Genomic DNA, 25,439 nt, shown 5'->3' with positions numbered 1-25,439 from the left:
CATTAGCTGCAGAGGAACACTGACCCATAAAAAGATTCTTGAGCAAAGGCGAAGAAAGCCAAGAAATTACCAGAGGGCAAGAAAATGTACGTTATTGTGACCCGTACATTAACACACTGTATGATTAAGTAAGTTTTTGTGCTGTAATGACCAGAGGCTAAGGAGTCCGAAAAGAAAGGGAAAAAAATCAATGTAAGACTGCAGCAGATTAGCTTGACAAATTACATGCGCTCGGCTGGCCCATTGTACAGTATGTCTCCTATATTCTTTAAGAAGACATCACAAAATGGAGCTGCCAAATGGCGTATGGACTCCCGAGATCATTTTTATTGATTTTGCACAAACATCAATGCAGGACTGGGGTGGTCGTGCGCTCCTCGTGTCTTGGATGTGTGTCAGGACGGGATCCAAATGCCGCTGCATCAATACTGGGTCAGATGCAGGCAGCTGTCATTGTTCCTGCCGATGGACGATCTCGTTCTGGAGATCTCCTCATCTAAAGGACAGTGACGGCTCTTCTGTGACTGAGTCTTGGCAAGAAAAATGAAGGAGCTGCCAAAATAGACCTGAGAGTTGTATATTGGCTGTAACAATACAAAAATGATGTTTGTTTACACTGATTTTTATCTCACATTTGGTTTGAAAGTCTCTTTAATATCACCATTATTTCTCAGCGACCACAATGAGATTAAACAGAGATAACCTTTAAATGTATAGATATGTTCCTGAGAAAAATACTCTGGTAATTTCACTTGAGTTTCAAAAGAGAGCTTGACAATGTCTAAAACTGCACTCTGGTTAAAAATGTCAATCAGGACAGTTTATTTCTCAGAAGATGACTTTGTCTTGATGGAGTTCTCAGTTGTCTATCATTTAAGTAGATTTAAGTACATTTGCATCAGATTTATCTTTAGAAATATCTTTAGATATTTCTAGAGATTTATCTTTAGAAAGTCGTACAGTCTTAAACGTTTCTTTACTGGCATTGATGGTTCTTTGAAGAACCTTTAAGATCCATGGAATCTTTCCATAGCACAAATGTTCTTTATAGTGGAAAAAAATGGAAGGACTGATGGATTTATTTAAGAACTGTTCACTGAATGGTTCTTTGAGGAACCAAAAATGGTTCTTCTACACTTTTAAAAATAAAGGTACTTTATTGGAATCTATGAATCTCCATGGACATCCATGGAACCTTTCTATTCAACAAAAGGTATTTCGTAATGGAAAAAACCAAAACAAAACAAAACAAAAAAGGTTCTTTAGATTATTAAAAAATGATTATTTTAAGAACTTCTCATTTAAATATTTTTGGAGAACCCAAAATGGTTCTTCTATGGCATTTCTGCGAAAACCCCATTTAGGAACCTTTCTTTTTTTTTTTTTTTTAAAGAATATACTGCAAGAGTATAAAGCTATAAATTTATAATATGGATTGGATTAAGCATTTGGTTTCTCATCTTGCGATTTTTCCATTTTGATCACAGACAGCACTGTTGTCGGAGCACAATTTGAGACATCACTGCGACCTCCTCTGAGACTCTAGAAAACACATATTTTAAGATCCATCTTAGCTCAATATGTGTGCTGTATGTCAAGGATTGTCTCATTTGTGTCTAAATTATCCTAAGGAACTTTAGGAGAAACATTTATGAAAAAGGTGATACTTAAGTAAACTGTCTTGCTTGAATGAGCAATAAGTCTGTTATATGATAGAAGCAGAATATGTTAAAATTACATTAAAAAAAAAACTGGGAACATTGTCATTTGTCAAAACAATTACCTTTGACTACAGATCTGTTAAGTGTCTTAAAATGAAAAATCTTTTTTGCACTGAAACTAGTTTTTCTTAGTAAACTCTTCATGTCAATGTACTCTCTCTCTGCTGGAGCTGTATTAATGCCATCTATCAGCGCATGAGCAGAGCATGTAACGTGATAAGAGCTGGCAGCGTGATTCATTTGATTCTATTAGCATGTATCAGTGTGGCAGAGTTACATGGCAGCGTTAAACGGAGCAGATGTTAACAGTGGGAGGTGATAGAACAGCTTACACACACTCACACACACACACAGATGCCGCAAACTGTTGCGTGCACTTGTCAGCAAGTGTAAACGCGCGTGTGTGCTTTATGATGCCATTTAAAGGAGAGTGTCGTAACGTAGGCCATTTCCCACAGCGGAGTGGACGTTCCTATGGCTCCATAACTCACGTTTTCTTTGCTTTTCACACACAGGCAAACACTTGTGATTTATCTTCCCGTGAGCTGGTGGTATTTATGGGCTAGTTGTGAAATTCTACAACTACAGTATAAACAAGGAGGAAAGAAAAACGCAGGATGGAGAAATTCGCGTGGAGTCACGGCTATTCCGTCTGTGCACGAGACCTCCCTGCAGTTCAGTCATGAAGTGTGTGTACATGAGTGAATGTTACTCATGGGAGGCACTCAAGCCTGACTCGATGCTCGGAGTTAATTGTGTTTTTTTTTTTCTGTTTGAAACTTTTAAAAATCCAATTAGGAGCTTGAGTTCATTAAGGAAGCCTATTTGGAGTTTTAGGAACTATATCTTGAATGTGTCTTAAAAACCGGTGAAGCTTTGAAGTCATTTTATTTTATGATAATAATTATAGCCTTCACGTGAGCTTAGCATCTGCCACTAAATACACACCTCCCCAGAGGAGCATTTATTGCTCTGAGGTTGCTCTTTCATTGCTCACAAGACATATAGTGTTCTCAGTGTCTTAAATGTTTTAAACTCCTTAGGAATAAAATAAAACTACAAAACTGTTAACAAACCTGTGGGAAAGAAAAATTACAATTACTCTTGGACTCTCAATCATCTTTCCTAGGCAGCAATGGGATTACTGTAAAGGAAGAACTAACTGAGACTTTTCTTTTTACATCTCCTGAGAAAAAAAAAAATCCAAGTAATCACACAAATATCTCTTTTAGTTTCAGAAAATTACTGTATATTATCTCAAAGTATGCTATGGTTTGTCTAATGTTTTCCAGTGCATTTTTAATTCTAATTGGTTGCTATTTATAGCTCATGAGGTTTCAAGTTTGTCTCAGATGTAATAAATATATTCATGAGAAAACCACATCTTTATTGAAATATCTGGCATTTTATTTCAGACTTGGTAAATCTGAGAAAAGGTGGTGAAACTGAAAAGATCTTTTCTGAAACTTTAAAATCTCTTTCTTTTTTTTTCTTTTTTTGCGATTTTGCTTTCCTGCGGGTCTTCTATTCCATTTTCCATACAAATATATAAGTAAAATGCTTGTCATATATTCATATACATATATATATATATATATATATATATATATATAGCTACAATTGACTGAAAGTCTGCAAATTGTTCAGATGATGATGTTGTCTCATCTAACCACCCCAACATAAAAGTGTTTTCAGTGTAATTTAGAACAGACTAATAGCATCTCCAAAAACTGGCCATTGTCTCTTTTTGTCTGTGATCTGGAAGGGGTGCGACACCACATTGATCTTCCTCTATTCACAAAAGACCGGTCTTTATTTTTTGCTGGATTTCCCTTCGCTTGAGAAAAAGTCCACAAGATAGCTGTATTGATCCGGTGCACTGGACAGCCATCAAACCCAGTCTCTGCTCATCTCAGATGGTGGTCCAGAGCCAGTGTCCGTACAGATATCTCCGCACAACCTGCCAGTGCTGGAACACTGTGCATTTCCTCTACTGGGAACAAGCGGCCCATTCAAACACTTCAACGAGGCCAGAGACTGACTGAATCACATGCTCCCCATGTCCATTATGACGTGTGGCAACTCTCCAATTAACAGTGTCAGTCTGAGGGGAAGTTTGTAGGAGAATGCTTTTTTAGTAAGGCTGTGGACAGGTTTCAGTAAAGCATTGGTAAGTGAAATGCTGAATAAAGATGGATATTTTATTTTTATTTTTTATTATTATTATTATTTATTTTTTTGTCCTGCACTCTTAACAATAGAGGCTCCAATCAGAAGTTCCACAAATAACTTTTGATTCTCTAGTTTTTTTTTTCAGAAAAAAAAAACAAAAACAAAAAAACATCTATGGTGCATTTATGAACCTGAAAGGCAATACTCTAAATCTGAACAACCCATCATGTGCATCAAGAGCTTTTTAAATCTTCAAATGACAATACAGGAACTCAAGAACCCTGAGCAACTCAATAACCCAAGAAGCCAAATGCTTAGGTACCAATAGGCCATTAGCTGAACAGTGAAGAATAAAATCTTGAACTTTTTTTCTGGAATCAAATTCACTATTTGAAAATCTTTAATAGAAATATTACTGTTCAAAGAAACAAGGCAAAGAAAAGACATAATCAAGGACCAAGAAAAGCCAAGGTTTCAATGGTGTTGGATTTTGCTTTTATGATATGTTCTCTAAACCTATATCTTATGACATTCATAAGCGGAAATGCAAGGGACACCTGCCATCGCCCATGTCACCAAAGTCTAAGAGGTATCATCCTGTGGTGTGTCCAGTTTCTCATCTGGATTTGAAACAACTCTTCACACTTAATTACGGAGGATGAGGGAAATGCCTCATTTCTCTTTGTTATAGGCTAAGCTTCCAGTAATCCCAAACAAAAGGTCTGGCTCTGGAAGCTGTAGGATTTGCTGGTGGGATTATAGTCTCATGGATAATGATGTGCAGTCAGCGAAAGCAAAGCTTTATTTGAATTCAAATTGGCCGGTAAACAAAACCCATCGGTATGTCTGCTGTTGGAGTATCTGTCTAGTAAGCACTGTGTCAATGCATCAGCAACCCCATGCAATTTATACGGATCTATTATTGCCGTTACAGTGAGCAAGTGTTCTGTTATCTATCTCTTCATTATATGAGGGTTGCTGGAGCCCTGTTTCCGTATGATTCCTCTGTGCTACAGAGCCCTATCTGGCTTTTTGATAGCACCTGTCTCTTGTGTTTGTGTCTATGCACTTTGATTAACAGGCACGTGGTTTCATAGAGACTCTGTCAGAAGTGTTCGGCAATTTTTTTGGAGCAATTTTTATTTACTTGAAATTTATTTCTTACTACTGCTAAGTCTAAAATTATTGGCACTTGAGGCAAGCAAGCTAGCATTGCTACTAGTATTACTTATATTTAGGATTAAGGATTTTGAACAACTTTATGAAACAAATAACTTACCCTAAAATTTGTGTTACAGACATAAATGATACCTTGATTTATGTAGTTTATTGAGGAAACATACTCATCTGGACTTAGAAAAGTCTGGTGGACATTAAAAGAGGCACCTGAGATTAAGTGTAGGCTTTTTTGACATAGAACAGTATGAAAACAACTAGCAACCATCCAGAACACCCTGAAAATGTCCTAAAAACCATCACGAATACCCTAGCAACCACAAATAAATGTCCTGGGAATCACCCAGAAGAACCAAGCTTCATTGCAACAAGTTAGATTGGTTTATATTGTGTTAATTGTTCACACCTTGATGTGGCTATTTTGACATAGACCAGTATGTAACCAAATAGTAGCCACCCAGAAAATGCCCTAGCAACCATCAAGATCAGCCTAGCAATAACACAGCAATTCCTTGTCAAGCATCCAGAATGCCCTAGCATCGTTTCTGTAAGTTCAATTAGTTTTCAATGGGTTAGTTGTTCACACCTTGACGTGGCTCTTTTGATGTAGACCAGTATGCAACCAACTAGTAGACACACAGAAGACCCTGAAAATGTCCCAGCAACTATCGAGATCACCCTAGCAATGACATAGCTATTCCTTGTCAAGTATCCAGAACGCCCTTGCCTTTGGATTAGTTGTTCATACCTTGAAGTGGCTCATTTGATATAGGCCAGTATGTAATCAACTAGCAAAATATTTTAAAAATGCCATAGCAACCATCAAGAACACCCTAGCAACTAAATAGCAATTCCCTGGCAGCCATCCAGAACATCCTAGCACCATTACGACAAGTTTGGATGGTTGTTCACACCTTGACGATGCTCTTTTGATGTAGACCAGTATGTAATCAACTAGCAACCACACAGAAGACCCTGAAAATGCCCTAGCCACTATCAAGATCATCCTAGCAGCCATACAGCACCGCCCTGGAAGCCATCCAGAACATTGTATCATGATTACAGCAAGTTTCAATGGCTTCCATTGAGTTAGTCGTTCACACCTTGATGGTGCTGCATTTGTTGTGTTAAGACAATTAACGGCTATTCAGATATCGCAAACTGCTACTGACACTGGTTGTTGATACCACTCAAGGGAGTCTTTGGTTGTGTGTCAGTGACCTAATCAATACTAGATTGGATTGTTTGGTAAATCCAGTGTATTTTAAGGCACCAGAGTGTGTCAGCTTAGTGTCACGGCACTCTATATTTCCAAGTCAGACGCCTTTTAATTAAATTCAACTGGAGCGAGACTAGATGAGTAAATATAAGCCATATGTTCTTTGCACCTTATTTGCTGTAGGTGGTAATTTTGAATAACGTCTTTTGTGTTGTTCTGGAGGTTGGGCAAACTGTTTTCCCTCTTTCGTTTCATGTTCCTGATGATGAGGCAAAGTCATTTAATTAAACATTTCAAAAGCAAGAAGACCCTGAGGTCCTAAGAGGCCTCAGAATACCTAGAAAATTAATATGCACACACAGACCTGCTATTCACTGCTTTGGAAATGTATTTGCAGTCGTGTCGTGAATCTGACCTTTGAGATCTTCCTTAATAAAGGTGTTACAGTTTTTTCCCCACTTAGAGCACATGCATATAATCAAATGAAGAAGAACTTATGGCTCAAAAGTGTTTCTCTATACTGGTAGCCTGAACCACATCCACAGTCTATGATGTAACTCTGCAGATAACTGCGCCTGCATTTCCTCCTGACCGTATATGAATCTCAAGGATTTCATCACTTGGTCCTGGCTCGTGCCTTTAACTAAGGAAGTGGCTGTGATGGTTTTGATCGTGTGTTCTCCTGCTGTTAAAACTGTTTTCGGGATGTTTAGTCTATGTGGCAGGTAGATCACACACAGAGAAGTGATAATCTCAGTGAATGACATATATTTTCTGTCGCATGAATGTAAAAACATCCCACACAAAACATTACAAGCCTTTAGTTAAGCATGATGAGTTTCATCTTACTAATTTGGAAGAGTGCTGTCACCATGAAAGCGTGGAAACTTTGAAACATCCCACATGAATTAGGACCAATAAACCGTCTTGGCATTTTATTCAGAAAGATGAAGGTTTATCTTGAGTGGATTATGATCAGTATAAGAAATTCTATATATATATATATATATATATATAATACATGTTCTATATAAGTTATATTTCACCTCAAAATCAAATGAAACGATTTAAATGTATGTATTTAACAGATGCATTTTCTTTATTAAAAGCAACTGAAAGTAAATTCAAGTTCTATATATTTATTTGTAAATTCAAGTTATATATTTTTATTATAGTCAGTTTTAGAAAGTTACATTTTGATTATAGAACATTTAAGAATGCATATGATATATTTTAACTGTGATGTGCATGAATTCAAGAATTTCTCATTGCATTTTCACAACAATTTCTGATTTTTTAAATGTCATATTTATTTATTTTTTACAAACATACAAACAAACAAACAAATAATAAATAAAGTATAGATTAATTATAGATGGTATTATAAAATATAGTATTTATGCATAATGGTAGTATTTGTTTATGCAGTTTTTTAGTATGTATGTATGTATGAAATGGAACCTGGACATTTTCATATCATGTTTTTTTTTTTTTGGTTTGTTTTTACATTTGTACATATAGACAACATTACGAATGAATTTATATGATTACTTTTATGCCTCAATGAACGATGTGAACATGGGATTAATGCGGTGTACTCCAGTTTTCTTTTCAGATTAAGCAATTTACGTAACATGGCCACAACACTGAGCTAATTTAATAACATAAATGTTATTATGGTACATTAATAACACATGGGGAGTGTCTAGTCGTCTGGTCCCACTGGAGCTCTGTTCATTCAGCCCTTGAAGAAGTTCACACGGAGGTTCAGTCGGGCTGTGACTGACAGGTCTCGAACCCTGAAATGCTTCCCCTTGATTACAGATTCAGCGGGGCCCAAAAGGAAGAGCACAGGGGTCTAAAGTGTCATCCTCCCATTAAGCTGGGCTTGTGTAACCATAATGCGCACAAAATAGCAGCGAGAACACACTCTCATGCATATGGAAATGAACGGCCATTCATTCATATATCAGCAATGCAGGCCGACTCCATCTGAAACGCATTAGTATTCGACGAATTGCTATGCAGAAGTGAACTACAGCCGATCTGACTGCAGTTCTGTCATTTCCGCCGTTTGTTTTGTCATCGTTTAATGGTTGTTGAAGCATCAGCCCATCATCTGACTTTGATTGTAGCTGTAAGATCAGCAAAGCAATCTGTTAATCCTATTAACAATAACAAAGGAGGGTTTTTTTTTCCTGTAAAATGATTTACTTTTTGACAAATCATTAAAAACCAAAAGATGTTCGACTATCACTGTTCTTTTTGTTTTGTTATTTTATGATTATGATTATTATTATTATTACGGCCTACACGGGATCTGTTCTATTTGCCTGCACCTTTGCAAGCTCATTAGTCAGGGTAGTATTTTGATTGAAGTCATTATTGCTTTTCTTTTGTAGCAGCACCGAAGAGATTAACACTGAACCGTGTTGTATGAGTAGACAAAGCCTCCACAGTCAGTGCAGTGGATTACTGTCACTACGGAGGTATAGGGAGGACGAGGCGGCCCATAATTCCTATAGAAAGATAGACAAACACACAGCCGCCAACCAACAACTTTTCCCGCGGAGGCCTTTTGTCTTCCCCCTGTTCCCTTCTACTCCAGTGCCCTGTCAAAACCCATAAGAGCGCTGACCCAACCAGAGCCAAAGTGTGAAACCGACACCAAATAAGACCGGGATCCTTGCTTCATAGTATCATTTTCAATTTAAGCTTCTTTTGTTAGATATTTCAGAGCTTATTAATTAGACATGGCAATTGCAAATTCAGCAGTGCATTTAAGTACATGCACACTGTACTGATAAATAGTGGGACATGTTGTGAAATTTGTCACTACATACAAATCAAGTCAAATTGATTTTCTCCTAGTAGAAAAACAGTAATTAGGATTTAATAAATACATAACATTTCTAAACTGATGGAATATGTAATTGTTTTTACAACTGTCATTATATTATATTATGACTTGATAATGAAGATGATATAATAATAATAATAATAACAATGATTGTTATTATATATTTATTCAAATGTATTTTATATAGTGGTTTCCTGTTGCTGTTGTTGTGATAAATTTATGGAAGCACTGAATGCTCCCCGGCTATACATGCCATGGCAGTGTATTTTCTGAAGTAAAATCTTTATCAAATAGCCATTCTTTGCGTTTGAAAAAAGCCAGCCCATTACCTCACGACTGCTTTTGTTGGCCCTTTACAAGAGCGAACAAAAACTGTTATTCAGGAGAAGGCTTTAGATTTTTATTGTTGGTGGAGCTCACAGTGTTATTGTATTAAAAAGAACCATCTGTGCCAGAAACAATGGCTTCAAATTATCTCTGAATACCCAGTGAAATATAAAGCTTTCTCCTTTCTCATTATGTTTGGTGGGGGTTTTTGTAGACTTGCTATAAGTGACTTTTGTTGTTCTTGATGCATTCTTCTTCTTTTTCAATCGGCCCTTTTCAGATGGTGTGGAGCTGTAGAGGGACTGAGGCGGGTGAGAGCAGCCGCGCAGCGAGCACTCTGAGCGGGCACACGTAGCGAGTGGACGCTGATGGATCATGAGAGCGGCCGCCGGAGGAGAACGCAGCCGGGAAGAGCGCCTGCTCGCCGGGCGCGCATGTGAGGATCCTCCCGGGAGGCAGACGGAGCTCTGGATGTGTCAGTCAAACTGAGTGTAAGTAACTCTGGTGTGTGATGCTCGGCGTCTGTGCGTGTCTGTCTGCTGGGACAGGATGTTAATTAGAGATTTAAATAACGAGTTGCATGTTTGCTATTTTAAACTATTGGTGGTTGACTTAATATGCGTTTTTAGGAAGCTGCAGTATTTATTCAAGCTATTTATTTATTTAATTTTTGTTGTTGTTTGTTTAATATATATATACGTGTACAGTAGATACTTGTTGACAGTTCGCGGCTGTCTGGAAAACTTGGGGGGTGGGGGGATCAAACGTTTGATTTTACAGTGTTTTTAATTGCTTTTAATCTTTAGAACGTATGTCATAATAAAGGACAATTAACACACAAAAATGTATGCTTGTTATATGCAAAACTGAGTCATTGGATTTAAAAAAAAAAAAAAAAAAAGAAGAAGTCAATTCTTAAATTAATTCTAAAGATGATTGCGATAAACTGTCATGTCAGATTTCAAATGAGGTCAAACTTTTTATGTAGCTATTGATGAATTGCAAAATTTCAGTCTTTGTTTTAATATTTCAATTTGTTGATTTTGCCCGCCGTTGTTTCTGAAATATTATAAGCGCCTATACAAATTGGATACCGTTATCATGTTTATATATTAAGCAGTGTTATTTGTCATATTTTGTTCTGCAGTCAGCGCGGCCCCTAGTGGAGAAAACTTTCTCTCTCTCTCTCTCCTATTTCTGCTTCTCGCTCTCCCCCTCTTATGCCTACTAATTTGTAGCTCCTAATTTTAGGGCTTAATGCTTGAATAATTCTAACTCTCACTTTCAAAGAATGTTTTATGCCATTGTTGTGTTCGTTTCTGTGTACATATATATTTGTTGGCATGCACTGAATTTGTTTTGAGATATCGAACGCAAACATAAAAACACTAACGAATGAAACATTTCCTTGTAGTTATTTTCGTTTATTCATTTAGATCATAATGCTTTAATTTAGATATGCGAAAAACATGCAAACGATTTTTGTACGGTTTCAAATAGCCTAAGGGTTCTCATAATGTTGCGATTAATTTTACTTAGGCTATATGGTTTTTTTTTTTTTTTTTTTTTTACTTATTATTTCTATTTATCATCCTTTATTAGTTTTTTTTAGTTTTTTTATGTTTATTGATTTTCAGTTGTCGGGCAATTCTTTATTTCTAAAACACAAGTCCTCAAAATCAGTCAAGTGCGGTTATTATAATGTATTTTGAGTTTAATAATAAGAAACTTGTTTTTTTTTTTGTTTTTTTTTCACAAGCTGCTAACTATTATTTAGAACTGCGACAATTAACAATTTAGCCAAAGCAGGAGCCGCTCTGGGATGTTAGAGATTCCCCGCTGTTCTACACATTTCCATAAGAAGATTAAGGCACTCAAATGCAGATAGAGAGAGAGCAGTTTAGAGTTGCATTAGAATGGCGCATGCTGCAGTGCCATAGTGTTTAAATTCGCGCGTTGTTAGGCGCGTAATGCAACTTTAAAATGACGTTGAGACATTTGTTTATTTATGCAGACAACCATCCTTCAAAAATAATTGTCACAATATTTAAAATAAGCAATAGCCGTATATCTTATTTTGTGTTTGCTTTTTATAATACATTTTGTATATGCTAACAATTTATAACACTTTATGATTTTGTTTTATATATAAAACACATGTATAAAACGATCCTGCCTAAATGTGGTGGGAAATACTTTACAGCAGCAGTCTTTGGGCTTTTCTTAGTATATTACTATCACCACAAGAGGACGCTGTTGAAACATAATAAGATCTGCTTTCGTGCATTGTAGGGGGGGAAAAAATGATCCGACGTGTTTTTCCTGACATTAAGCCTGTTTGTAGGCTATATTAGTTCCACTTCTTTCGTCTTGTCGCTTTATTGTCAACTTCTGCAGAAGAATGATCAACTTTAAATCGTAACTCTTTGGGAAAAGATCTGCTTGCCAAAAATGGAACCGCGTGTTTTAGCTATTATAAAACAGCCTATTTGTTTTTAACAATTGGATTTCATCAGACTGCATGATTATAAGGCTGTTATGTTGAAGGAGGCTGTGCTGAATAAATCCTCTCCCCCTGTCAGTCTTCATGGAGTGAATTCTAATAACACAAATCCTTAGATCTCAGATGGTCAGTGTAGTCAGCTTTTGTGGTGCTTTTGTTCACAGTGATGTAATGACAAGAGCCGAAACAAAACTACCTATTTGTGATGATTGACGGCTCTCCATTTTCTAATTCACATTCAACTTGAGCCGGTTGAAGTGTAGTTCATCAACAGAGAAATCCTGCTGCCACAAATTCTGGATATTGCTTCAAGAAATAAGAAATAAAATAACACTTTTTAAAAAATAAGTTGTAGCCTAGTACGCAAACGAGCAACTGTTTATTAAATGTGTTAACATATGCTAGTTATACAAATAACAACCGCGAAATGAATAACTTTAATAACAGAAAGAAATATGAATGTGCATTTGTATTTAACACACTTCCGTAGGCCTAAACGTTTCGTTCACGAGAAATATTGAAACAAAAGCTTGTAATGCTATAAGATATAAGCCCTACATGATGAACTGTTAGGCTGCTAAAATGTGTTTTAAATATATCTTCGATGTTTTAACATTCCAGTTAAACTGTTAAATCATACGTTAACTTTAAAAAACAAAGCGACTAATCCAAAAGCTTGATACAGCAAAAGCAGAACGTTCAAATGTATTCCAGTGTTCGGCTTTGGAATCTTAAAATCGCATGTCCTTGTCATATAGTTTGATTAGAGGGTCATTTGAGTGAAATATTCTCACTTTAGTAAGTTCTTGCTCTGATAACACGCACAGACGCACACACACACACACACACACACACACACAGACACACTCTCACTCACAGTGTTCATTGGTGGAGAAGTGCTGCCTGTGGCTCGCGCTGCACTGCTGACCGCCCGTAACCCCGCCCCTTTATGCAAATCCAAGAGACACACAGTCTTGGCTGAGGGAGCAGACGCGCTCTGATTGGTCAGCGACAAACCCATTTATATTCGCTGACAGTCGCTCTATGAATGGTTGTCTATTAACTTGTTCAAAAAGTATCAGGAGTTGACAAGGGCTCTGGCGAGGAGGGAAACCGAGTTTGTGTTGATTCTTCAAGACTAAGAAAATAAGTTTGTGGGCACAACAGGACCTAAGAGCGCTTACCTCCTCAGCAAAGTTACCAGAACCGGTAAGGTAACTTCGCCAGCCTCCACTTTGGACTTTTGGCGTGTTTTTCTTTTTACTTCTGGTGGGGAAGACTTTCACGAAATCGCTTTAAATGTACAACATGATGGAAACCGAGCTGAAGCCCCCGGCGCCTCAGCCGAACACGGGGGGCACGGGGAACACCAACTCTTCGGGAAACAACCAGAAAAACAGCCCAGACCGGGTCAAGAGACCCATGAACGCCTTCATGGTGTGGTCGCGGGGCCAAAGGAGAAAAATGGCACAGGAGAACCCCAAAATGCACAATTCGGAAATAAGCAAGCGACTCGGGGCCGAGTGGAAACTTCTGTCCGAGAGCGAGAAGCGGCCGTTCATCGACGAAGCCAAGCGCCTCAGGGCTCTCCACATGAAGGAACACCCGGATTACAAATACAGACCCCGGAGGAAAACCAAGACCCTCATGAAGAAGGACAAGTACACCCTGCCGGGCGGGCTTCTGGCGCCGGGCGGCAACGCCATGGGCGCCGGTGTGGGTGTAGGGGCCGGTTTGGGCGCTGGGGTCAACCAGAGGATGGACAGTTATGCCCACATGAACGGCTGGACCAACGGAGGCTACGGCATGATGCAGGAGCAGCTGGGTTACCCGCAGCACCCGGGACTGAACGCGCACAACACGGCGCAGATGCAGCCCATGCACCGCTACGACATGAGCGCGCTCCAGTACAACTCCATGACCAACTCTCAGACCTACATGAACGGATCGCCCACCTACAGCATGTCCTATTCGCAGCAAAGCACGCCGGGAATGACGCTGGGCTCCATGGGCTCGGTGGTCAAGTCCGAGTCCAGCTCTAGTCCGCCGGTGGTCACGTCGTCCTCTCACTCCCGGGCCGGACAGTGTCAAACGGGGGACCTGCGGGACATGATCAGTATGTACCTGCCTGGCGCGGAGGTCCAGGATCAGAGTGCCCAGAGCAGACTGCACATGTCCCAACACTACCAGAGCGCACCTGTGCCCGGCACGACGATTAACGGCACGATTCCCTTATCGCATATGTAAATGAACTTTTCTACACTGCTGGACTCCTTTGGACTATTTTTGTACAGAACACTTTGGGGAGGGAAAAGTTGTATAGAGCTCAAGGAAAGAACACAAACTTTTGCTTTCTATTTAAAAATGGAACGGTAGGAACTCCACACAGTTTTTCGTTCTGTTGTTCTTTTTTTCTTTTCTGTTCTGTTCATTTTGTTTTATTATTCCAGAAGGTGTATGAGATTTGGAAAGCTGAAACGGGGGAGAGTGAATCAAATGTTTTATTATTGCAATCGACTTTTGTACAGTATTTATCAAAGACGCATAATAACATCCAGATGTAATGTTTGTAAACAGCGGGAAGTTACATTTTTATAAAAGGCAAAATGATGACACAACTGATGTTTACTTCAGTATATCCTTCAAAATTCTTCTGCAAACGCTGAAATGAAAGAACGGGATAAAAAGAGTTTCTCAATGAAGGTGCATAGTAATAAACCGTTATTATAATTATAATTATTATTATTAAGTTCTAAATGAGAGAACAAACAGAGGCACTCTCGCAGGTTAGGTTATTTTATTTTATTCTTTTCGGTCTCCCACTCCTCATCTGTTAGGTATATGAAGTTTGTGTTCTTTATTTTCTCATGGTTTGTAAATTTTCTGTACATTTTCTGTGATATTTTAAGTTTTTATTTTAAAAACTTTCATTTTTCGTAGTTGTAAAATGTGGCCTGTACGCAGTTGCCAACGCTCCATGTATATATTTTAACTAATAACATCATTATAACAGTTACAATCTGAGTTTTTTCAATATGCAGTTTGAAATGAATAAATTTTTGAAATTTGGATATTTGAAATTGTTTCTGGTTTTGATTTTATTTTAACATTTTGGGTTGCTATATGAATCTGATGTTTGATTTTCTTATCTAAGTATCCCATGTATGCATTCCAAATTAATTGTCATTTAGACGGTTTAATATGCATTTACAATCTCTAACTCAAACTAAATTTTAGCACAAATTTTACATAAACATTGCATTAATTTGTCTGAATAAGATGACACACAGAAACATGGGTGCAGCTCTTCTAAAGTAAGTATATTGGAATAACTGCATGTGCAGAACTGCATTATGACAGTGTGTTTACTGGTGTTTGATTCAAACAAATGAAATGTTAGATGTTATTTAAATTCAGTAAGCATTAAGTTAACACCGTTTCTATTTTTTAGTGGAAACGAGGACTGTGAGCGACACCACAGCGTTTAAGTTTCTTGCCTGTAAATCTCTGCTCTGCTTGGGGAGATAAAACGGCCCAAATGAAATGAAGACGCACGTCAAGGTAGTCACTTCAACTTCTCATTAGCTATTTTTATGAGTGCAAGAATTTAATGCACATTCTTCCTTTTTTTTTTTTTGTGCGCGCAGATTCTTTTTAAAGATGAAGATTCATTATTTTAAAAAAGTAGCTTTTTCTATAATTTAACAGAAACTAATATTATTATAAAATAATAAATAAAATTTACCTCGTTATATTTTAGCCTGTAAATAATAGGCTACGCATGATATTATAGCTTATAATTTTATAATATTGTATTTTTAAAATATATTCTCAAATGTTAACATACATTAGATACATATTGAATTTTTTTTAAATTAAAACAAAAAACAAACGCTTGCAGTATGACAAGGTCAATCACTCGAGTCGCTGAAATTACATTTGACGTTATGCAGAATGAAAAACAAATAACAGTCAAATATAAAGCGTTATGAACTTCACAGGCCCACAGGCTTTGCGTTTACATTAACATTAATGTATTAAAATACTGGTTTAGTGATGGACACAGATCCGCAGGGCACAGAGAAAATGCTGCTGGTGTTTTTCCGTGCTGTTTGTCAGCCAGTGTCGCTCAATTGAAATCAAGCTGAAGATAAGATTATGGAGGTGAAGTGTGTGGATGTATGGAGTTTAAAATCTGAGGTGTGTTGGAATATTTTCCTGCTCTGTGGTGGTAGATTAGTGCTGTTTCTTGCCAAGGCGCTGAGGCATCTATTACAGCGGGTCTCGGGGGAGAAGGGCTCACATTAAGCGCTAAATGAATATTTGACGAGGGCTCATTCCGACAAACGTGTCCCTGCCGGACTCTCAAAGGGTCAGGGAGCACTGCTTGAATCCATTATTTATACAAGCGGAGGAATTGGTTGTAATGGCCGAATCTGTTTTATAAAGTGGGAATTAAGTCTGGATGTGAGTGGACTGAACACGGAGCGTTCCTTGTTGAAGTGTATTAATAGTTCAGCATCTAAAGAAAATGTTTGCTGAAATGTTCATTCGGTTGAGGTTTGAGGTTCTTTACACCTGGACTTTCAAAAAAAAAAAAAAAAGAGTTCTTGTGTAACCCCCCAAAATAGCTAGTTAACGCCAGAAGGATTGTGAACCACAATCTGCCGCTATTTAGTTATTTTCATAAGAGTGACAGCTGAAAAATAGGCCTACTGACTTACCAAAAATGTATCATAGACTTTTGATGCTAGACATGCTCTGAATAACGCGGTTTTGTAAAAATTTGGCGCGTTGGGGGGAGGGATATATGCCGCGGTGTTTGGGCTTATGTTGATACCTAATATAAGACATCGAATGACACGAATTATTAATGACATTACCGAAATCATTAGATTTTAAGCATTTTGAGGTCTTTTATGAAAAGTCTTTTTGAGGTCTTTATGAAAAGAGTTATTTTAGCTGCCATGTATGTGGATTGCCTGGTTATATAACGAATCGGCACAAAAACCTTTTTTGGTTAGAATTTGAAAGTCATGGAAAGTGTCTTTGTTGAATTGCACGTTTGTGGGTATATATGGAATGGCCTGACCCGCGGAAACTGATGTTGTAGAGCAGCAGATATCTGTGGAGCAACAGGTGGTAAGCGCTGTAGGACTTTACTCCAAACTCTCTTGTTTAACCCACCGGAGAGGAACCTTTCCACAGAAAGCTGAATAAAGCGAGATCTTCAGCCTGAGTTTATGGCTGAAATCTGAACTTTTTTAGGATTTCGTCTCAGATTACAGAAACATAGACCTTTTTTTTTTTAATACTTAGAAAGAGTTTTTCCATTTAGGCCTCAAAAAGCGCCAAACTAACTCATCCTTCAAAATGCAATTCATAATAATTTGGCTCGGCAAAACAAGTCTATATACGATGCCAATTTCATTATAATATGAGCAAATATTAGTTGAATTGAGGATTATAGATGTGTGAACGTTTGACCAATGGAAACAGCCAAAGAATTAACCTCAAATGTTATAGAAAAATAACGATTATACTGCCTACTAATAACTTTAATAATAAAAATTATAAATGTGGTTATAGTATTGTGTCTATTGGTTATCGTTATTGATATTATCATATAAGCTTTTTAAACATTTATTGATTTTATTAAAATGTAACCACCTAATCTCCATAAAAGTTGTTGTTATTAATGCTATGAGGCCTATTATTATCATAATGTTCGCAAATCATTATTAACGTTAACAATTAATAGCGTTTAAGATTATTTTTTCAGGTTATTCTCATTTTAATTATATAAAGAATATAATTTTATATGAACTACTTATACTGTAAACATCAATGCGTAGCGTGTGTGTCTTTGTGTTTGTAATTTGCTGTCTGCTGGCGCTGATAGTAAATGGGTGGAGAAAGGCGCAAACTAGTTGGAGAAAGTAATAAGTTGTTTCTTGTGGCGGTTTTTGCGGGAGGGGGCCAGTGATGGAGGGGGACCGAGCATTGTGAGATGGGCTGAATTGAGAACTGTCAGAGATGTCTCTCATTGGGTGAATGATCCAGTGCAGGTGCAGGGAAACAGGGGGATGGGGGTCTCAATAAGACCACACACTGTCAGCCAGCACCACATCAGTCTCGCTCCTCGGCCGACCCGAACCGAGCCTGACAAAAGCCTACCTCGGTTTTTATGTATTTAATTTATTTTCTGGAGTCCAACAAGTGCGATTATATGACTAGTGTGAATGCAGTTTTTTTTAAGTCATTGCTTGTTGGTGTTGCTTTAATAAATTATGTTAAATCGAAGCATTTTAACAACTCCGCAGCAACCAAGATATAACTAAAATTGTTGTATTTCATAAAGCTATTGTTTGTGTGTGCGCGTGTCCATTGTTTAAGAATGGTTTTGAAATCGAAGGGATTAAAATAAAACTCTTGTTTAATATCACTGTACAGTCTGTCATAATTCTACCCAAGATCCCGTGGAAGGCTTTGGCACTCAACTCCAATTCAACCAAATTCTGACAACTGCTTGTCATCATGTTCACGCATGCCAGTGCTTTTCTTCTTCTTCTTCTTGTCAGAGTCTTTGTTGTGCAAAGTTATTTTTAGTAAGATCCTCCTTGTTTGCAAATGTAAGACTGTATCCCATAACATATTGTACAAAGATATTAGTAAAGTGCACACACCTTTTTTATTGTTTGCATGAAATTATATCTTCATATATTTAATTGTTTGTATTGTCTGGTGCTTGTTTATACATCAGCTGCTTTGCTTTGCTACATTTATCAAACCTGGAAATCATTTTGATGATGATGATGATGATGATGATGATGATGGCGTCTTAAACATAGCCTACGCTATTTGTTTTGTTACAAATTTGAGCTGATTAATGGCAGGATAACCGTGGATAATTGGTCCTTTTTCTAGACATCAATGTAAACCATCATCTCTTTATTGATAACTCTGGACTGGATCCCACAGATATAAAGAATAATGCAGGCCAGATCTTTAGAGTATGCGAATAGAGTTTTATAACGTTTTTCTATGTCTCAATGTAGCTTGCATTTGGGCACTTGTTCTTATTTGTAATTATCTTGGTCACCTATATGCGACACTCAACAAACATTAAAATTCAACAATACTGACCTGTTATAATTCACTAATTTATGTGCGCTTTTTCTTTTCTAATCGCCAATAACGGATCGAGCAATACAGATCAATCTATTCAGGCAGCTCATATCTGTCAGTCTGCAGCACAGTCCATCATGTGTTCCTGTCCTGTATCATTATGCGGAGCAACAAGTTTGACCATATGCAAAGCTGAGGTGCGAGTATTTCATCCCATGCGAGGAACAATCTCTGCTTTTATTCAGCAGATCAGTCACAGCAATGCGGATCCAGTGCGCTTTTAATGCACCACTGAGTCTCATAGACTGAGATAGACGGGGGATGGGGATTTGTATACAGTGCACTCATTTTAAGATGGAGGAAAGTGTCTGTTCAAAATCTAAAATAAAAAAGTAATTATCTACCAATTTTGACTTATTTATGCGTGTCTTATTAAAACCGCATATGCTATAAAATTCTAAATAGAGCTTTTCGTTCGTTCGGATTTAAAACATTTACACGATTTATAACTACTTTGTTGTTTTTGCTCGGAGCGCAAAAGCGATACAACACGCTAAATTTAAAAAAGGGAAATTACTTCTGGTTAAAAGGTTTTGGAAAGATTTTCAAAGCTCAGGGGAAAAAAAATAAAAAAAATTGTTTAGCGAAAATAAAGCTCGACTTCAAATTTTAGAATGCACTTCCGTCATTTTTTTTTTTTTTTATGTAAACGATATGCGGATCACACTGCGACTTTAAGCGCCGCAAGGAAATGGAAAGGAAACTTTCTTTAAGTTTTTATTCAGTCCTCATCAAACACAATAACCTATTCAAAATCCATTCGTTGCGTTTCCTATTTCCTAGGAAATGCCATCAGGTGAATGTGTGTCTATGACGCACTTTTTGCATGGATGATCTTCAGCATGTGAAATCAGTTTTATTTTGCTGGTTTCCCAGCATTAGGTTTGGGGGCTGTTGGGAGGTTGTCATTAGCTGACCCTCACAAACAGCAGAGCATTGTTCTCTTCATTCCGCCAATTTCAAGCTTCACTTGTACATAGCATATATGTTGATTAATGACACTAAAAGCAACTGGGTCATCCTACTTAAAAAATATCATATTCATCGTCATTTCCACTTTTTAAATCTGGTATTTGTTGACAAAGTTAGCCTCGATTTAGACAGAATTTCTAAGAAGCTGAAGATATTGAGGATCTGAAGTGGAGTGACGAAATCATGGATTGGACAAGGAAAGGAAATGTTTTGGGAATATTCCCAGAGCTCATTTCTCTTCTCACTTTTGGATCAACCAGACGTATGTGTGCTTTCAGAAGAAAGGGTTTGTCTGGATGTTGAATGGGCCCCTCAACCGGCCCATTATGTTTCTCTGGTCACCCCCGTGTCATCTGAATGGAACGCGTGGGCTTGTTGACAACTAATTTTCTCAAAATGTTCACATCTCTGTGGCTCTTCCTGCCCTAAAGGTATCTACATGCCGTGGACTCCCAAGACTTTCACTTTTAAGTCGAGCCGTTAAATCGAATAGGCTGCATATTCGATTCGAATTCATAATTAGGCTTTTATCAAGAACACATTTAAGGATCTCATTGTTTGAACGTTAAGTCACTAAAACACAGAATTTAAACGTTATATTTCAATGCTGATAAAATAAGCTATTTGATAGCGATCCCACCGTTTACTTTTAAATAAGTTAAGAAGGAATCGAAAAGGACGTTTTGGACGTAGTGGATTCTTAATTTTACATTTTAATTGGTTGCTATTTTTCATCTTAATATGCATGAATGAGTCACAGTTCTCAAATGTGTCTATATGATGCCAATCCAGACCTAAAAAATTCGACGCTTCGCATTTTAGGTCACCCCATGCCTATCTTGCATGAGTCTAATTAATTCTCAAGTGTGGTTAGTGGGTCTAAATCTTTGAATGGCCCCTGTGCTCTCGTCAGAGACCCTGCTGGAATATAAAGGGTTTTTTTTTTTCTTTCATTCAGACTCAAAGAGCTACTCGAGCGTTCCCTGTAAGTGACGGAATGTAATGCTTTAAACAGGACACACGTTTGGAGCAAACAAAAGCACTGCGACCAAAGGACACTTCCAAATTACGCATATTATTTTTTTAGCGCATGATTTCGTTCATTTCGAAAGTCAAACGAATACACGCGATCAGAGTCGCCTGAAACACATGTAATGCATACTGCATATTGGTCAATGACAATTAAGGTTGTCCGAGATTATAAAAATGAGAAATACATTGATGAAAAAGGTTTAAACGATGTTCTAAAACAAATGTTATTGTGATGACTGTAAAAATGTCAAGTGGTATAACCGTCAAGCACAAATTTATTTGCACCTCGAATACACGTGAACGTACAAGACCTGGCAATAATTTCCAAATGATGTTTTAAAATATTGGTATTTTTTGTTATATTTCATCATGGTATTTTTTTAAACATATTATGATTTTATTTATTTGTTAATAGGAAGTACTGCGTTTGTTGTACTCTGACAAGAGCGATAATAAAATGGCTTATTGTGTGTTGTTATACCACAACAAATGATTAAAATATATCTTAAATTAAAATTGCTTCACCGTTTTTCTTTTTGTTTTAATTATATATAACACGTTGTTCTCTCTCTCTCTCTCTCTCTCTCCCCTTTCTCTTGCCCCAAAGACATCAACATAACTTGTCAATTAGAAATGATATCGTTAGTCATTAGAAAACACGTGTATTTAAGTTATTTTCGCATGAAATGCATTTCTACGTATTGCTGAAGAACTTACTGACAAATATATATATATACATATATATATATATATATATATATATATATATATATATATATATATATATATATATATATATATATATATATATATATATATATATAAGGCTCTGACCTCTAGTACTGAACGAGCAAAATTTGAGAGATTCTTGACTCGTAACTTTCAATGTACCTTTAAAATTTCCCACAATGGTTATTATTTAGAAATCCAACCAATAAGGTGGTGTGATCAAACGCGTGGTGTGAGCTAAAAGAGGGTGTTGTTGCTCGTATGGAGTGATACGGGAGATGCTGAAGTGTGTGCTGCCCGGTCAGGGCATTTGATTGTAAATAAGAGAGTTCACACGCCGATCGAGTGACTAGAGGGAACAGGCAAACCATTTGAATCAGGTGCCTATCTCGCTATCGAGGAGATCAGAGCTCAGCCAAATGACATCTCCCTCTGAAAAGCCAATCTAGTCGCAGGATGAGATTTCACTGTCTTTGCGCTCAGCCCGCCCAATTAACATAAGAAACACAGCGAGTTCCATTAAAACATGCAACAGTTGGTGGGCAGTTATGGCATTATCTGCCAACAACCCAAGTGCTGGGTTCCCTCTGGGCAATTGTATCCCAACAAAGCCTGAATTATCACTTTATTTGCGATTGATTTATTGGTAGCAGTTTGCATGCTACACTCAGTTCATGTAATTAATTACTTTATCAATAAGTATAACAATGTGTAATCACAAGGTTTTTCCAGAAATAATTACATATGAAGTAGCTTGCGTATTAGTATAATTCAGTACTTACTGTTCATATCTATAGCCTAATTAATTACACAGTATAAGTTAACACTTAGTTCACTGTATTACTAACATTGCAAGAATGTTATTATCGAATTTGTTACCTTAAAGAGTTATTTCTACTTCATTTAAGTAAGACTTTGATTTGTTTATATGAATTAGGTTGTTTTAGGGATATTAAATAATATATTTGACTTGCATAAAATCAGTTAACTTAGATGTTGCCATTTTAAGGTTACCATTCTTTTCAGTGAAACTTATGTTTTTGTGTATATAACTTACTTAAAGCCTTTATTTATAATACATTATAGAGGTATTCATAATGTACATTATACTGCATTATAATTTCTCATAAATACACTGAAAAAAACGATTCATTGCATTTACTAATTGTTTTAAAGGTAAGTGGTTCCAATCAATTTATTTTAGCTACATTTAAATAAACACATTTAGTTGACTAACTTTAAAAAAATAAATACAAATAAAATAGCTAAAATAAATTGTTTGCAACCACTTACCTTAAAAAAAAAAATAGTATCATTTTTTTCAGTGTAACTGTAACCAAAGTTAAAATACATTATAATATTTGAAGGTTTGTTTTTCATTTGTTTTAATGCATTATACTTTCTAAAGGTGTAACAATGTAAGTATTATAATTGATCATAACTGTGGTTACAATTATTCATGAGAGCATACAATGCATTATTAGGTGCATTACAAGGCATAAGTAATGCATTAAAAATGATAATGTCTTATATATAAAAGCTTTACTGAAGTGTTACCGAAATATTTATGTATAATAAATAAATAAAATTAACTGAATAAAACATACAACTTTAGAAAAAGCAAGATCAATTTTGTGTGTACTTGCTTGTCATTCAATATTTATCTGTCTGATCTACATACAGTATAAGAGGACAAACCACAAATGGCAGGTAAATCAAGATAGCAGAAGTCTTTGTATTGATTTATGTGTCAGAGTCATTTATGTTCTATTGCTTTCTGAACAGAAACTGAACATGACATGACACAGATTAGCAGCTTTTGAAATTGCACCTGCCAACACATCATGAAGTTCATAACTCAAAGGATTAATGCGTAATGACAGCTTGTGCTGTACAGTTTTACTATATCATATCACATCATCCATCTTATACATAATGATTCCCTATTTGGTCAGCTAGATATGTGAAATGACACGTCGAATGCATGATCAATAATTGTGTATTTTGCGTGGCTTTCTCTTAACATGGAATCAGTGCAACTGTAGATTAGATTAATTCATGGTCCATTTCATGAGACCCATGTACGGCTTAAGAGGCAAGACATTAATGAAGGCTTTGTCGCAGGGTTAATGAATGCCCATGCATAGGTTAAAATTCCATGAAACAGGAAATGTACCAATGCTTTTCTTAAACTCATGTCTCAGTTCTCAATAAAAGTGCATGTGCAAATAACAATTCTCAAGCTGGGAGAAGAAATAAATCTCATTGTGACAGCTGAAATATGATCTGAATAACCCAATTTTTGGTGAATGATTTACCAAGTTTCGAATACCAAAATTGGAGAGGTTCGGAAAAACCTGATATGTGCTGTATTCTGCAATTAATTTCATGTAAATACAATGTTTTAAATCATTGATGTTTTTAGTCTCTTTTTCTCAACTTTTGTATCATGGCTCTGCAGATTATAGTAAAGTTTGCGCCCCTTTTCAGCCTAAGCAGGATAAGCTTGGAGTGGCCTGTCACCGTGGAAACTGCCAGAACAATTCAGTTGAAGTTTGAAGAGGTCAGCTTGCAGGGTCAACAACCCCAGCCTCTGCCTGTGCCAACTTCTGTTGAGCCTGGGACTTTTTGGGGGAGCGCTAGCTCAACCTAACCCTGGGTGGTAGGCAATTCTAAGACTGATATAAATTTTTTGAGTCAGTTTGCGGCCTAGGCTCTCCAGGTGGCCTGTGAAATCGATTTTAACCCCATGACCCTGTCTTGGAGAAGCATGGTTGACAACCTGGGTGAGAATTTAGCTGGGCCTGACAGATTTGCGGTTCTGAGGGGGCGGGTGGAGAGACTTCAGCAATGGACTGCGTTTTAGAAGTGGTCATTAAAACCTTATTAAAAGCTGGAACGGTTTGGAGAAGAGCCGGTGAACATGTGTATAGCCGATAGTCTGAAAAGCACAAGAAGTTGTTCAAATACAAAAGATTTGATGTGTTACTTTGGGGTTGGTGTTTAGTCGTTGTTATGAAATTGTGAAATTGACTTTACAACAATTATGAGTTTCAAACTGCAGTGCTTAAAGGAATCTTCTGGGTTTTAAAAAATTCATTTCTCTTTAAAAAATCAGGGCGACAGTGAGGCATTTACAAAAAGGGCCAATCCATTCATGTAAAAATACTCACTCTTTCAATAGTATAAGCACAAGATGTAAACAATATATGTGTTAACATAAAAAAAAGTGCTTACTTACCGTTTATGTGCAACTTTATATCCAGTTTTACAACTTTGTTGCCATGACAGAATAACACCTAACACTCTAAAGAATATATGAGAATGACTTTATAACCGAACTCATGCAAATATTTTACCAGAAAATGTATAATGTGTGTTTGTGTATGTATATGTATATATAAATATATATATACAGACACACACACACACACACACACACACACACTTACTATTATTTTACTTGAACCTTGAACCTTTCCATGACAGTGTAATGCCTAAAACGGTAAAATGTACGTTAATGACTTTATAACTTAACTA

At 36.9% G+C, this 25,439-nt stretch overlaps 1 protein-coding gene and 1 long non-coding RNA gene across 2 annotated transcripts in view; both read left to right on the top strand.

Moving 5' to 3' along the window:
• LOC131531216 (uncharacterized) overlaps positions 1-25,439 on the top strand; it is a 53,286-nt gene that overhangs the window by 12,687 nt on the left and 15,160 nt on the right. Inside the window, exon 2 of the long non-coding RNA XR_009268599.1 lies at positions 9,756-9,966. This is a non-coding gene — a long non-coding RNA (uncharacterized LOC131531216). The remainder of the gene's footprint in view (positions 1-9,755; positions 9,967-25,439) is intronic.
• Positions 12,966-15,047, top strand: sox2 (SRY-box transcription factor 2). The gene has a single exon (XM_058761839.1). The coding sequence runs from the start codon at positions 13,278-13,280 to the stop codon at positions 14,223-14,225; it is 948 nt and encodes a 315-aa protein (XP_058617822.1). The 5' UTR covers positions 12,966-13,277; the 3' UTR covers positions 14,226-15,047.

This window comes from Onychostoma macrolepis, chromosome 22, assembly GCF_012432095.1.
Source record: "Onychostoma macrolepis isolate SWU-2019 chromosome 22, ASM1243209v1, whole genome shotgun sequence".
Classification (NCBI taxonomy): domain Eukaryota; kingdom Metazoa; phylum Chordata; class Actinopteri; order Cypriniformes; family Cyprinidae; genus Onychostoma; species Onychostoma macrolepis.
Note: the sequence above shows the minus strand (reverse complement) of the source record. Positions and strands in the feature narration are given on the sequence as shown.

What these genes read in the sequence shown, in the direction of transcription:
- sox2 (XM_058761839.1), top strand. Translation starts at nt 13,278, where the DNA reads ATGTACAACATGATGGAAACCGAGCTGAAGCCCCCGGCGCCTCAGCCG.